Source organism: Mauremys reevesii, linkage group 2, assembly GCF_016161935.1.
Source record: "Mauremys reevesii isolate NIE-2019 linkage group 2, ASM1616193v1, whole genome shotgun sequence".
Taxonomy (NCBI): Eukaryota; Metazoa; Chordata; order Testudines; family Geoemydidae; genus Mauremys; species Mauremys reevesii.
Window position 1 is genome coordinate 90,108,063 of NC_052624.1, and position 12,826 is coordinate 90,120,888.

The window sequence follows — 12,826 nt, forward strand, 5'->3', positions numbered from 1 at the left end:
CTGAATATAGATAGCACAGTGTTCAGCCCTGTATGATGGGAACTGAGGTTATTGTGGCTGAAGATCTTATAGGAGAGATGGGGATAGCCTACCCCAATTTATTTTCAAATATGCCATTTAGTGCAGTCCAAAGACAATAAAATAAAATACTTATGATATCCAGAATATGTCAACTTTAGTAGGGATGATTTAGCAGTAGCAAAGCAGGGAAGAGAACTCCTTCAGAAACAGGATGGCCAAGGAGAATTCAATTTGTTGGGAGAATTTTTACAAGGAGCTCCCAGGAACTCCATCCAGCCAGTATTGCCAACCACAAATGTTAAAAAATCATGAAATTGACGTAACAATCATGAGATTTTAAAAAATGGTTTGAGTTCTTTTTATTTCCCTGCAGTTTTTTGAGCCTTTAGGGTTCATTTGGGTCACATTTTCAAGTTTTTCTCTACAACCATCAGGGATAGAAATCTCCTTTAAAAAAAATAAAAATAAAAAAATAAAATAAGCGGAGATTCTCATATGTTCACAAGACTCCCAGAGCTGGAGCTTTCAGACAAACATGAAATATGAGATTTGCTATAAAACTATCAAAGTTGACAATGCTGCACTGGACTGTTTATAGAAAACTAACCATCTAAGATGATGTCACATCATTTCAAATGTATTCCTCCAATATTTCTTGTTGCTCCCTTATTTCGGGCCTGAGCCTACTGCCCTCAAATACAGTTAATATGAATGGGATTTCAGGGTCTGCACCATTTTACAGGACTGGGCCTTGAGTAAGTATCTCTGAGGCTAGGACTAGACTGCAGTCACTGGGTGTGATTGTAGTTTGTGTAGACATACCCCGAGGTAGCTTTAATCTAACTCGCTCAGGTCCCAGAGTAGTGAAGCGTAGCAGCGCACACTTCAACGTGGGCTAGCCCCACAGTAATTACCCATGGTTCCAACTGACGGGCATGCTGCCGCAGCTTCACTGTTCCAGGACCTGGGCTAGCTAGATTAAATCTAGCTTGGGTATGTTGACTCGAGCTGCAATCTTGAAGTGTAGACATAGCCTCAGTTTCTTGCAAAAATGAGATTTTAATGATGAGAACTGCATCTGCAAACTGTGGTGTTGGTTATAGGCCTGCTCCTTCAAGATGCTGGAACCTCCCTTAAGAAGAGCTGCATGTCTTCTATTCACATCGAAGTTAGGAGGAACTCAGCACCTTCCCTTGGGGAGAGGATCAAAGCAAGAAGGAACCATACTTTACCAATGTTAGTCACATTGCTAAGCCTTAGTGTACTACTGGAAGGTGCCCAGATGCTACAATGATAAGGGCACTATAAGAACTATATAAAATAGATTAGAACAGGACTGAGCCTTACCACATGAATACGCCCTTAAAAACAAACTAGTGCATAATCTGTCTGAGGTCATTTTTAAATTAGGCAAATTGACCTGCCCTGTTGCAAGAGAAATAACTCAGTCAGGCCATGGTAAGAGCTGCCCGAAGAGCCCAGGCCACTGTGGGGAGCCTCAGACCCTCCACCAGCCCTGGGTGGGGGGAACAGGGTGCCTAAGAGCAGCCCCTGGCCCATGTCCCTCGCCCCTCCCCCCCCCCGGATGTGCTGCCCAGGGCAGGTGGAGGATCCAGGGCTCCATTTGTGGGTGCAGGATCTGGGGTGGGGTTGGGGATGAGGGTTTGGGGTGCAGGAGGGGTCTCTGGGCTGGGGCTGTGGGGTTTGGAGTGTGGGAAGGGGCTCCGGACTGGGGCAGGGGGTTGGGATGTGGGAGAGGGTGTGGGGTGCGGGCAGCGCTGACCTCAGACGGCTCCCAGGAAGTAGCGACATGTCCCTCTGGCTCATATGTAGAAGGGCGACTGGGGGCTCCACGCGTTGTCCTCACCCGCAGGTGCCAACCCCCCGGGGCTCCCATGGACCACGGTTCCTGGCCCATGGGAGCCTGCGGAGCCAGCGCATGGGCCGGGGGGCAGCATGCAGAGCCCCCATGGACACCTAGGAGCCAGAGGGACAGGCCGGACACTTCCAGGGAGCCGTGCAGAGCTGGGCAGAGAGCCTGCCTGCCCCACTGGCACAGCAGCCAACTGGACTTCTAGTGGCCTGGTCAGCTCTGCTGACTGGAGCCGCCAAGATCCCTTTTCGAATGGGTTTTCTGGTCGAAAATTGGACACCTGGCAACCCTACTGGCACCGCCCCGTGCCTCCAGCAGGTGTGGAGCAGTGCCACAGAGAATTTGGGATAAATGCTGTCCCAGAGTCATTCAGCCCAGGACTGGGACTTGAACTCTGCACTTCAGGACTGTCCCACCAAATTGGGGAGCGGTGGTCACCCTACAATGAAGTCCCCTTTAAGCAAAATTGGTAGGTACACCCGGCCCTTGTGCCAGTTGAGCACTATGTGTTTGCACTTCCTCTCTCACGTGAGGCCCAGTCTTTGTACAGTGCTAATTTCAGTTACAACTGCTGGCTGTTAGCAACTCTCAGGATCAGGGGATAAAAGCAAGAAATAAATCTAATACTCCTGAGAGCATTCTGTGCCAAAAAGTTAAAAATTCTGTGCCAAAAATTAAAAATTCTGCACACTATTTTAAAATTCTGCAAATTTTATTTGTCAAATAAATGTGGAGGCACAAGGACCAGGCCTGCCCAAGAAACACCCCAGGGCCCTGCCCCTCCATACCAGGTGCACCATGTGCAGGCAGGCAGGCTCAGCAAGGGAGGATCCAAGTGTGGAGGGGCTTAGTGTGGGGGATCCAGGGGTGGGTAGAGAGGGTTCTGTGTGATGCAATCTGGGTGCGGGCAGCTCAGTGGGGGATCCAGGTGCGGGGGGATCTGGATACACGGGAGCTTGTTAGGGGGTTCTGGGTGCAATGGTAATGGGACTCAGCGTGGGGGGTCTGGGCGTGGGGTGGACAGAGCTCGGCAGAGGGGTCTGGGTGAGGGGAGCTCAGTGAGGTGGTCCAAATGCTGGGGGAGTGGGGCTCAGTGGGATGGGGATCCTGGTGTAGCTGGTTGGGGCTCGGTGGGGGGATCTGGGTGTGGGTGGCTCGTCGGGGTGGTCCAGGTGCAAGGGGGGGTGAGGCTCAGTGGGAGGGTTTGGGTATGAGGGGGTCTGGATGCACAGGGGTTGGGTGGATGGGGGAGCAGTTTCCAGTACAGTGATCCCTCCCCTTGCAACTGTGGAGCAATGGATGCAGAATGCATGGGAGCGGGGGAGTTTGCAGAGCTTCCTACATTCAGGGGAGAAATCTGGGGGTGGGTCTGACACAGCCTCGGATGCTTTATGGGGAAGAGGAAGTCTTGTCCTCCCCAGCACAGCTGGACCTAGCAGCTGAGCCTGGCGCAGGGTAGGAGCCACCAGTTGAGTCTTCCCCAGTCCCACCCCCTCCCCCACAGTGATGTCTCTTTCTGCCGTCTGCCTCGGGCACCCAAAACATACTGCTGGGGAGGGTCATGTGACCGCTCTTGTGGCTTCCCTTTGCTTCCCCGTCAGAAAGTCATTTTTCTGCAGGGAAGCAAAGAAATATGTGGAGCACATAGATTCTGCACATGTGCAGTGGTGCAGAATTCCCCCAGGAGTAATCTAAGCAACATTTAGTTCTTAGTTAATAGCCCAGTTTGTTTATTAGTCAGAGAACCTGTGTGTTTTTTCCAAGGTTGTTTTTTTTTTAAGGCTAAATTATTAACTTGTTCTAGCCATCTTCTGATATTCATTTTAAATGGATGCTTTCCTGTTACTGTGCAGATTCTGATGTGTGCTCTCATGCTTGTATACATCACTTATAAGAAAAATAAGTTTCCTACTTAGTTACAGGAGTGCAGTTTACTTTCACTGAATAACCTGAATAATTCAGTACAACAGTTCTTCATTTTCTCTGATAGCTTATCAGATCTTTTAAGATATTCATGTTACCTATTAGTTGCTATATATATCTGGTTTCATTGAACAATAAATTTAATTTCATTTAAACAGAATGTCTCCTTTAATATTTTATCCTTTGGCACAGACTTTTTTTCACTGCTTTTTAAACAAGGAAATTCAATGAAGGCTGTTAGGTAAGCACATGAAATGCTAAGAATTGGGCACCTTTGAGGCTCTGAGGCTCAAATCCCTGTGAATATGCAACAGAGATTTGCATTCACAATTAAACTTAATTGACCAATAGTCTCTTATTCTGATTCCCAGCCCTCTTTTCTTCTCTCTTTCTTACCCCAACATCTACTCAATTCCACTTCTCAAAAATGAATAGTGGATGGCTTTTACTAAAATACATTAAGATGTTGAAAATAAGAATTTAAATGAAATTTAACAGGCAGTTCTGGTAGGTGAAATTACTGCACTAATTGATCAGTGAAGGCCCAACTCTGCCACCCTACTCACACTGAATGAAGTCCTTGCAGATTATAGTACTATTCAGCATAAGGGTAGCAGAATCTGTCCCTGTAGGTACAATCCAGTTCTCATAAATGCCAATGAGAGCTTCTCAACTGAGAGCTAGATCAGGCCCTAAAACTTTCTGTCACAACTATGTTAAATTTCATAATTTAACCACAACAGTAATACATTAATGATATAATAATCACAGTAATATGTTTACAGAATGAACAATAGGGAGTGTTCCAGGAGAGGATCCTGCCACGCCTTGAGTGGGTTGTTAGTCATGAGGCCAAAGGCAGAGCAGTGCAACTCCCCAAGAAGCCATAATATGTCTAAAGTTACCCTGTGCAATTATTTATTACGACTTTGCCTTTAAAAAGCTCTTAAATAATTTGATCAAAATTGTAATAAATCCTCGTGAAAAAAGTTTCATATTTTCAATTCTGTAAATAGAAAAAAATGTTAAAATCATTACTTTAATAGTCAAGTCAAAGAGCTTCACACACATTGCTAAAACTGGCCTCTCTACACCCTTGGGGGGACTCAGGGAGATAATAATTGTCCCTATTTACTAGCTGGGAAACTGACGCACAGATAGGGTAAGGCCAACATTTTCAGAAGTGGCTGCTGGTTTTGGGAGCCTCAGTTTTTGGAAGCCCAACTTAAGATACCTCAGGCCTGACTCTCAGAAAGTACTAAACACTCACAACTCCCACTGACCTCACTTGTAGTTGTGGGTGCCCTGCACTTTCAAGCCCTGTCAGTCTCAAGACGAGCACACCAAGAATGGAGGCAGACAAATTAGTAGCCACTTTGGAAAATTTGGTGGTAAGTGACTAGCTCAGAGTCACACAGCAAGTCAGTAACAGAGTCAGGAATGAAATCCAGGAATCCTGACTCCTGTCCCCTACTTTGATCACTCAACGTATCTTAAATAAAAATAAAAACTTTACAAAAATCTTTATTTTACATGTTTTAAGTGGCTTCCTACTCCCAAGACTTTCTCCAAGTCCTTTTTTTCCTCTGCTTTTTCCACCCTAACCATCACTCAAGGACTCTTTTTCATTTAATTTTTACTAGATGCTGAGTTGGAAGCAGCATGTGGCATCAGAATCATCTCTGTTGCTGGGGTGTGAAAGTGGGAGTAGAAGGCACGCCTACCCTCATGCTACGAGCTGCTGAGAGATGTGTCCCAGCAGTGGTTTCAACATACTGTTTCTCTCAGAACCAAGTATCTCATCAGGGCTTCAGAGAGACGCTTCAGACACAAAGGGCAGCCCACACTAGTCCCAGTTCAACTTTTTAAAAAAATTAAATGAAAAAACAGCTCTTACTGGTGGGGACTAAGCCTTGTTAAGAAACAGAGATAAATAAGGAGGAGGGAGACCTGGAAGGAGTCTTGGGAGCAAAGTTGGGCAAGAGGAGTGGCAAACATGATAAGAATAAGAACTAATCTCTAAAGCTAGGGAAGGGTTGATATATGAAAAGAGCACAATAAATTAGAGTGATGACAAAGGACAAAGGGATTGAGAAGAGATTTGAGGATGTGGATGAAAATATATGTAATGCCTGGTGCTGAGTAAGTTTGTTCTCAACATGAAAGCTCATAGATAAAGGAAAATGAAGAGGTTTAGTAAATGCAATTACAGGTAATCTTTAGTAGATAATCCTGCATTTTGACATTGTTTTTAGAGGAATGTTGATATTACCTGTGATGCAGTTTAGCAAATAAAAGCAGCTCTTACACATAGTACTATCCCAGAAGAATGCTCTGCCATTTAACTAACCAGAATGCAATATTTTCTAATACTACTTCATTATAAATAGCAGTGAGGAAATTTCTTTAGAACACAGAACACAAACAAAGCTCTCAGTGACAGGAAACTCCGATCACTAATGCTAGGCCTGGGAATCTCTGTAAACCAGTGGATGGAGCACTGGCCTCAGAGTCAGGAGACCTGGGTTCTATTGCTCGTTGTGTGACCTTGGGCAAGTCACTGAACCCCCTCTGTACCTCTATACCCTATCTGGAAATGGGGCTTGTGATACTTACTAACCATTGTAAAGTGCTTTGAGACCTATGGATCAAAAGCACTATGTAAATACTAGGGCCTCATTCCTGTGAAGAGGTGGACAGAATCCTTTGAGGATCATGAGATGCACCCTTCTTAGCTAGCTGAATTCGACTCCAATGGAGAATAACCTGTCCAAATATGTAAAAGTGTTAGGATAGGTTGAGGACACTAACAGCAGCCTAACCCATCCACAGTGCAAATACAATCATTTTTATGCTCTCACCTGATCCAATTATAATAAACATGGGTGAGCTGTGTTCAGGACACAGCCATGTGTCAACTGAGTTTGTGTGTCCACAACTACTACACTATCTGTGCAGGCTGAGGAAAACCTGGGCAGTTATCCCAGTGCCAAAGTAAGGTACAGAGAACCTAGCACATAGGCACACAGCAGTACCTGCAAAGATGGGACAATGCACTGTTTTCTTGCACAGAGCTGAAAGAAAGGAAAACTAGCCAAATCAGTTACAAAGGCATAGTCAGGGGATCCAGTCAACAGTGTTACATTCCAGGAAGTCAACCATGTGTAAGTTGTTAGAATTTATTTGGTATCTCTTGTAGAAAGCAAGCCTTTCCAGAATAATTGTGGTAACCAATCAAAGCCTGAGAATGTTGCAAAAACACTGGGGCCTATGTCCTGTAATAGGGAAAATGCGTTATGTACTGTATATAGCAGTATTTAACTACTTGACATACTGGGTACTGTTTGTTAACTAGTTCCAAGAGTTGAACTGTCTCTTCAGAATGTATCAGTCACTATAAAAGGCTATAGAGTGTTCCCCCTTCTCGTCCCAATTTCATTTTTCAGTTCAGACTTTCAGTTCACACTGAAGTGAGGCAACAACTTGGCCCACGTCTTAGCAAGAATATACAAGTTACTGATTGTCATTTTAGATAATATGTTGGTCCATCTGGACAAAATCTGTAAAAGTCTAAATTCAAATCTGCATGAAGATGAGGTTTTCTACTGCTAATGAAAAGAAATAGTGCCATCTGCTGGGATTGGTATTATTTGAGTTATGACTGCTCATATTTTGTTTATTTAAAGTCTAGAATCTGTTTATTCAATTTCTTAGCAAATCAGACTTTGAGATGGTTACTCCTTACAATTTCAATCACTTGAAAATAATTCATTTGATCAAGCCGTTTGCAGCTCTATCTGGGAAGAGACATTTTCCCTTGCTATGTGTCTGACTAAAGAGAAACCATCAGAAATATCACGGTTCACTGGACAGAACACAAACATACTGCATTATTTTTGTATTATGATATTAAAAGTTGTGGTTCTCCGCATTTAATTATAAAATAGAAAAGCTTAAAGTGACATGTCAGTCCCTAAAACCAGACAGCATATTGCTGAGGAACCATTCACTATCAGAAAAGGCATCTATTCATTATTACAGTGTTTCGGTTTACTGAAATAGGCTGAAAGAAATCAAACCTTTAAACAGATATTTCACAGGTTTCTGTATATGCGATCTTCACATAAAATGTTTTTAAGGTCTCATTTTTAAAAACAATTCCACCATAGCAGGCTAAATTGTTTGTTTTTTCATAATATCACTAGCTCTTTTTGAATTTAAGTGCAATCTGCAAAATTTATTTTAACAATAAAACTATTTTATTAGTTATAGAAGGAAAAAAGGACCTGAATCTGCAATCATCTATTTTTAATGCTTCTAAAATTATCCAACGAGCAAAAGGACATTTGTTTAAAAAAAAAAAAAAAGACAGAAAGAGGCAGAAAAAACCAAATACATGCTCCTTAATAAAGGATTTTTTCCACTTTTTAGGACAGAGCAGATAAGTTATAAATTCTGTTTTTCATAATGGTAATAATAAAACGAAGCTAGTGGGTTACATTAATACATATTTTTAATTTACATCTGCAAACTACACCTTTAAATATCATGAGATAGCTATATGAATCAATAAAAATGCATCTCTGAACACGTCCGTGGCCATAAAATTCTCCCTAAATCAGATGTTAGAATCATGGGGGCTTGGTTTTTTGTTTTCAATTTTTGCACTGAGCTTCTTTGTTGTTTTGAAGTGAAATAATTTACCTACTCATGCTCACAAATCAGAACCTACTACACATTTTCCAAACACCCTTTATTTCCTAGGCTAGTCAAGGAACTTAACAAAAAAGCACTAGTGGAAAGAGGGTCACTTCTGAAACTGGGTAGATAAGCACTGGCTGTGTCTTATTTGTTTACAGTTAAAATACACCTCCACCCCGATATAACGCTGTCCTTGGGAGCCAAAAAATCTTACCGCGTTAGAGGTGAAACTGTGTTATATCGAACTTGCTTTGATCCACCGGAATGTGCAGGCCACCCCCCCGCCCCGGAGAGCTGCTTTGCTGCATTATATCCGAATTCGTGTTATATCGGGCCGTTATATCGGAGTAGAGGTGTAGTTTACAGTTAAAATAAAAACATTTTGAGCCTGAGAATACATAGGTAGGAAGCCACATTACTAAAACAAATGGAAAATTCTGCAGCTTAGTGATCAGACAAACAACATTATCCTAATAACCCACAATAATCCACACTGAAATTAGCCCATGTATCATAGGAAAACTGATTTATGCAGTTTTACCTGTGCCAGGAACAGAATTTCAGTCACAGTCAAGGGCACGGGCACTGATTTGCTGCCTGACTGAGCCTGATGCAATGTGAAAATCCTCCCAAAGCTAATTAAACCAAATGAAGTCAACACATGCTTATCCAATAATCGTGACCTTAAGGCAAGCAATAATGAATGTATGATTGCCCCCTAAATCCTCGTGTCATCAAGAGGACTGGCAGGTTTTCTAGGCTCTTTCCCTCGCTCCCTCCTTCTCTCCCTCCGGCGCCCTCTTGAAACATATACTAAAAATGTAATTACTATGTGGCCCTTTTCATGCTTTAAATGGGGTTAGAGCCACAAAATGTTATAGTAAAATCTTGATCCGTAGAGCAGGCTAGTCAAAGAAAACAAGAACTAAAGAAAGACATCTAGTAATTAACATTTTGTGGACAAACCCTTATAGATTATGATAGTATGTTTCAGGTGCTTTAGTCCTGAAAAAGATTTTTAAAATCAAAACACGTTCAAAGTGAAGAGACTGCTATAATACAGACGTGCATTCAGTACTTCTAATGTGGCATATAATTTCTATTCTGTTGAATGCCATATTTTCATACTCTGTTTTAATGCAGCCTGTTAAGAAGAATGTTCTCACCTCAGCAAACAAAGCCAAATGCTGTCTTTATAAGTGGAAAAAGGTACTACAAAGACGAGTGAACAAGGAGCATGTGTAACAATTACTATACCTGTTTAAGAAACTTGTTGGATGCTTGGCTGTGCTTAGCTAACACATTTGGCAATGCAGGATTTGCATATTCAAATTGAGGATTATAGGTAAAATCAGACTTGAAGAATTTAATCTTCTCTTTTTCCACATTGGAAGGCTTGATGGCAGTTAGTATACAGAGTTTTCGGCCAGAGACATCTACCTCTTTACCATGGCTTTTTGACAATTGAGGCTGCTTTGGCTTTGTTAGACTAGAAAAATAATGTCTCTTAGCCTTGCTTTTGGGTCTAGGTGGCAGTCCTATGCTGTTCCCTGCAACAGAAATACTGTGTGTAAACTTTACACTGCTAGACACTGGGCTAGCGATAAAGATGGATGGCTGCCTGTTCGTGCAATACCAGCCACTGCTGAGCAAAGGCAGTGGGACTTTGATCTTGCGGTGCTCGTTGCTTCGCGAGGTAGTAGAAGACTTGGTGGACTTTCTGTGCCTCTTGTGGTGGGCAGATGACAGCTTTTGAGAGTGGTGTTTTTTCTCCTCTTTGCTTTGCAGAAGGACATTGTAGCTACTGGTTCCTGTTGTGAAAATATCCTTAAGGATTCCAGAGGACAGGTGCTGAAGACTGCTTTCATTCTTAATGATCAGCTTATGTTCTTCTGGATTTAAGATTGACTTTTTAGAGAGCTCTTGCTCAGGCCAGTGAAGTTTTTCTGCATTTAAAAAAAAAGAAAACAGAAATCTTGATTTTAGGATAAAAGGAAACAGGCATTTCTCTGTATGTGTGTAAGCATGCACATATTGTTAAACAAGCTAGATGTGGAATTTCAGGCCTAATTTGCACAAGCAGCCATAGGTGCCAACTTTCCCCAGCGCCGGTGGGTGCTTGTGCCCCCCCCCCACCTGGCTCCACCACGACCCCACCCTTTCCCTACCCCCTCCCCATCCCCATTCCAACCCCTTCCACAAATCCCCACCCCGTCCCCGCCTCTTCCCTGAGCGAGCCGCATTCCCCTCCTCCCCTGCCATGCGAAACAGTTGTTTCGCAGCGCAAGTGCTGAGAGGGAGGGGGGAAAAGCAGGTAGGCGGCGTGCAGAGGAGGCAGAGGTGAGCTGGAGCGCGGGGGGCAGGGTGGGGAGCTGCCAATGGGTGCAGAGCACCCACCAATTTTTCTCCGTGGGTGCTCCAGCCCCAGAGCAGCCACGGAGTTGGCGCCTATGCAAGCAACTATGCCCATCTCCATCTGTAGTTGCCTAATATGGGTGTACAAACTCAGTGCACATCTCAGCAACTACCTTGTTTAAATTCAGGTGCTGTGCATGTGTATACACATTTAAATAGTTCAGTTATGTAATCAGCTTTTCTACTTGTGTTTATTTTGAAGCAAATTATGATTATCTTTAAAGATCCTTGAATTATACAAGCAGTAAGGGACAGTGTGTAGGTGCACCTCACCAAAAGTAAGACATGCCTCAGAACTCTCCTCTTACGCTATGTCTACACATAGAGCAGCATTTAGAGTACATTCACTGTACACCCCACTAGCATGGGTACAAATAGCAGTGAGGCACAGGTTAGGCAAGTAAAATAAAGATACACCAGAACCTTAAGCTATATACCCCTTCCTGGCTCTCTACATGTCCTAGCAGTGCCTCTCCTGTCTACAACTGCTGTCTTTAGCCATGTAGTGTCCCGCTGACTCCCCACTGCTGGAGCTTTCCCCACCATAGGGAGCTGCCGGAATCTTTTCCTGCTGCAGCAAAAGACTCAGCAGTGGGCAGACGCTCTGGCAGGCAAGAGGCAGAGGGGAAAAGCCCCTGCCAGAACCTTTCACTGTTGCTTTTAGCTACACACCACCATATAGCTGCGGTATGTAACTACATGTACCCTACATGTCACTGCCAGTGAAGACAAGACCTTAGACACAGTTCCTCAGGGACTCCTCTGTTGTGCCGGAGAGGAAAATAATGTGTAAAGTCCTTTAAGAGTGTGATTTATTCTCCCACATGCATCTAGTCTGCTCTGCGAGACATTGAATAGTAGGAGCAGAACCACAGATCTCATCTGCCTGCTACTCTCAGCCCAGTTGCTCCTGGTGTGAGAAAGCCACAAGTGCCAAGGCTGCAATGCAAGCAGCCCTAATGTTACCACACAATGGAGTGAGGGGTGCCTTAGCACTCCCTTTTCCACTGAGCAGCTGTGTTAGGCCTGCTAGCAATCTAGCCTATACATTAGCCCCTTCGTTTTCAGTTCAAACCGATTTTGACTGAAAAAATCCCCCTGTTTACAAAAAGCATTATTTGTTTTTTTTCTGATTTTCACCCTACTTTTGTATCATTCAAATATATAAAAAGTAACTGGTTTTAATAGGAAAATACAATATATTGCATTAGTTATATGTATTATGATAATACATTAGTCTGTATGTATATGCAAAGCTACCTGTTGAAGTACGGCTACATGTATTAATCTGGAAGGTACATACAATAAACAAACAGGCACGCATGCAAACTCTGAAGTGCATGCACATCTGAACGTATTGATGAATCTCACACCCATCACGTACACACTTCAAGCTGTTAACAGATAACGGTTTAAATATTTGACACACTAAAATGAGAAGAAAACAAAAATCTGTATCAGAATATCTTTCAGAATACAAGGAAGTATTCAAAATTAAAAAAAAAAAACAACAACAAGAGAAAAGGATGAACTTGAGTGTATGTGCTGCAAATGGTCTGGCCCAATTATTAAATGCAAATATTTATAGGCAAACTGTTTATTCAAATGAACATTTTTATTTGGGGATTAGAGATGCATTGCTTTTTAAAGTCAGAGGTGGCATTGTGTTTTTAGTTCTGTTTTAGTTCTGCAGCAAACCACAATGAATTCCATTAATCAAAGCATTAATCTACTGAATACTTTCCCCCCGTCCTTCTGTCTACCAAAATAAACTCCAATATTGACCCAGATAAAATATTAATAGTTTTTTTCCACCAATTTTCACCTGTTTTTATTGTTGTAGTAATAAACACCAATAAATTCCTGGCAAAAATTAAAATAACCAAAAATGAA

At 42.8% G+C, this 12,826-nt stretch overlaps 1 protein-coding gene across 4 annotated transcripts in view; it reads right to left on the bottom strand.

The window, feature by feature from the left end:
- The window catches only part of KIAA0895 (KIAA0895 ortholog), a 51,908-nt gene that overhangs the window by 15,556 nt on the left and 23,526 nt on the right, over nt 1-12,826 (bottom strand). For 2 of the 4 annotated variants that reach the window (XM_039526507.1, XM_039526511.1), the window contains exons 1-2: nt 12,194-12,318; nt 9,776-10,464 (exon numbers count right to left, since the gene is read on the bottom strand). In XM_039526507.1, coding sequence (XP_039382441.1) covers nt 9,776-10,464; nt 12,194-12,281 — 777 coding nt within the window. In that variant the 5' untranslated portion in view covers nt 12,282-12,318. Of the gene's footprint in view, nt 1-9,775; nt 10,465-12,193; nt 12,319-12,826 lie in introns of those variants that run through there. The other 2 variants (XM_039526510.1, XM_039526509.1) reach the window with 1 other exon arrangement.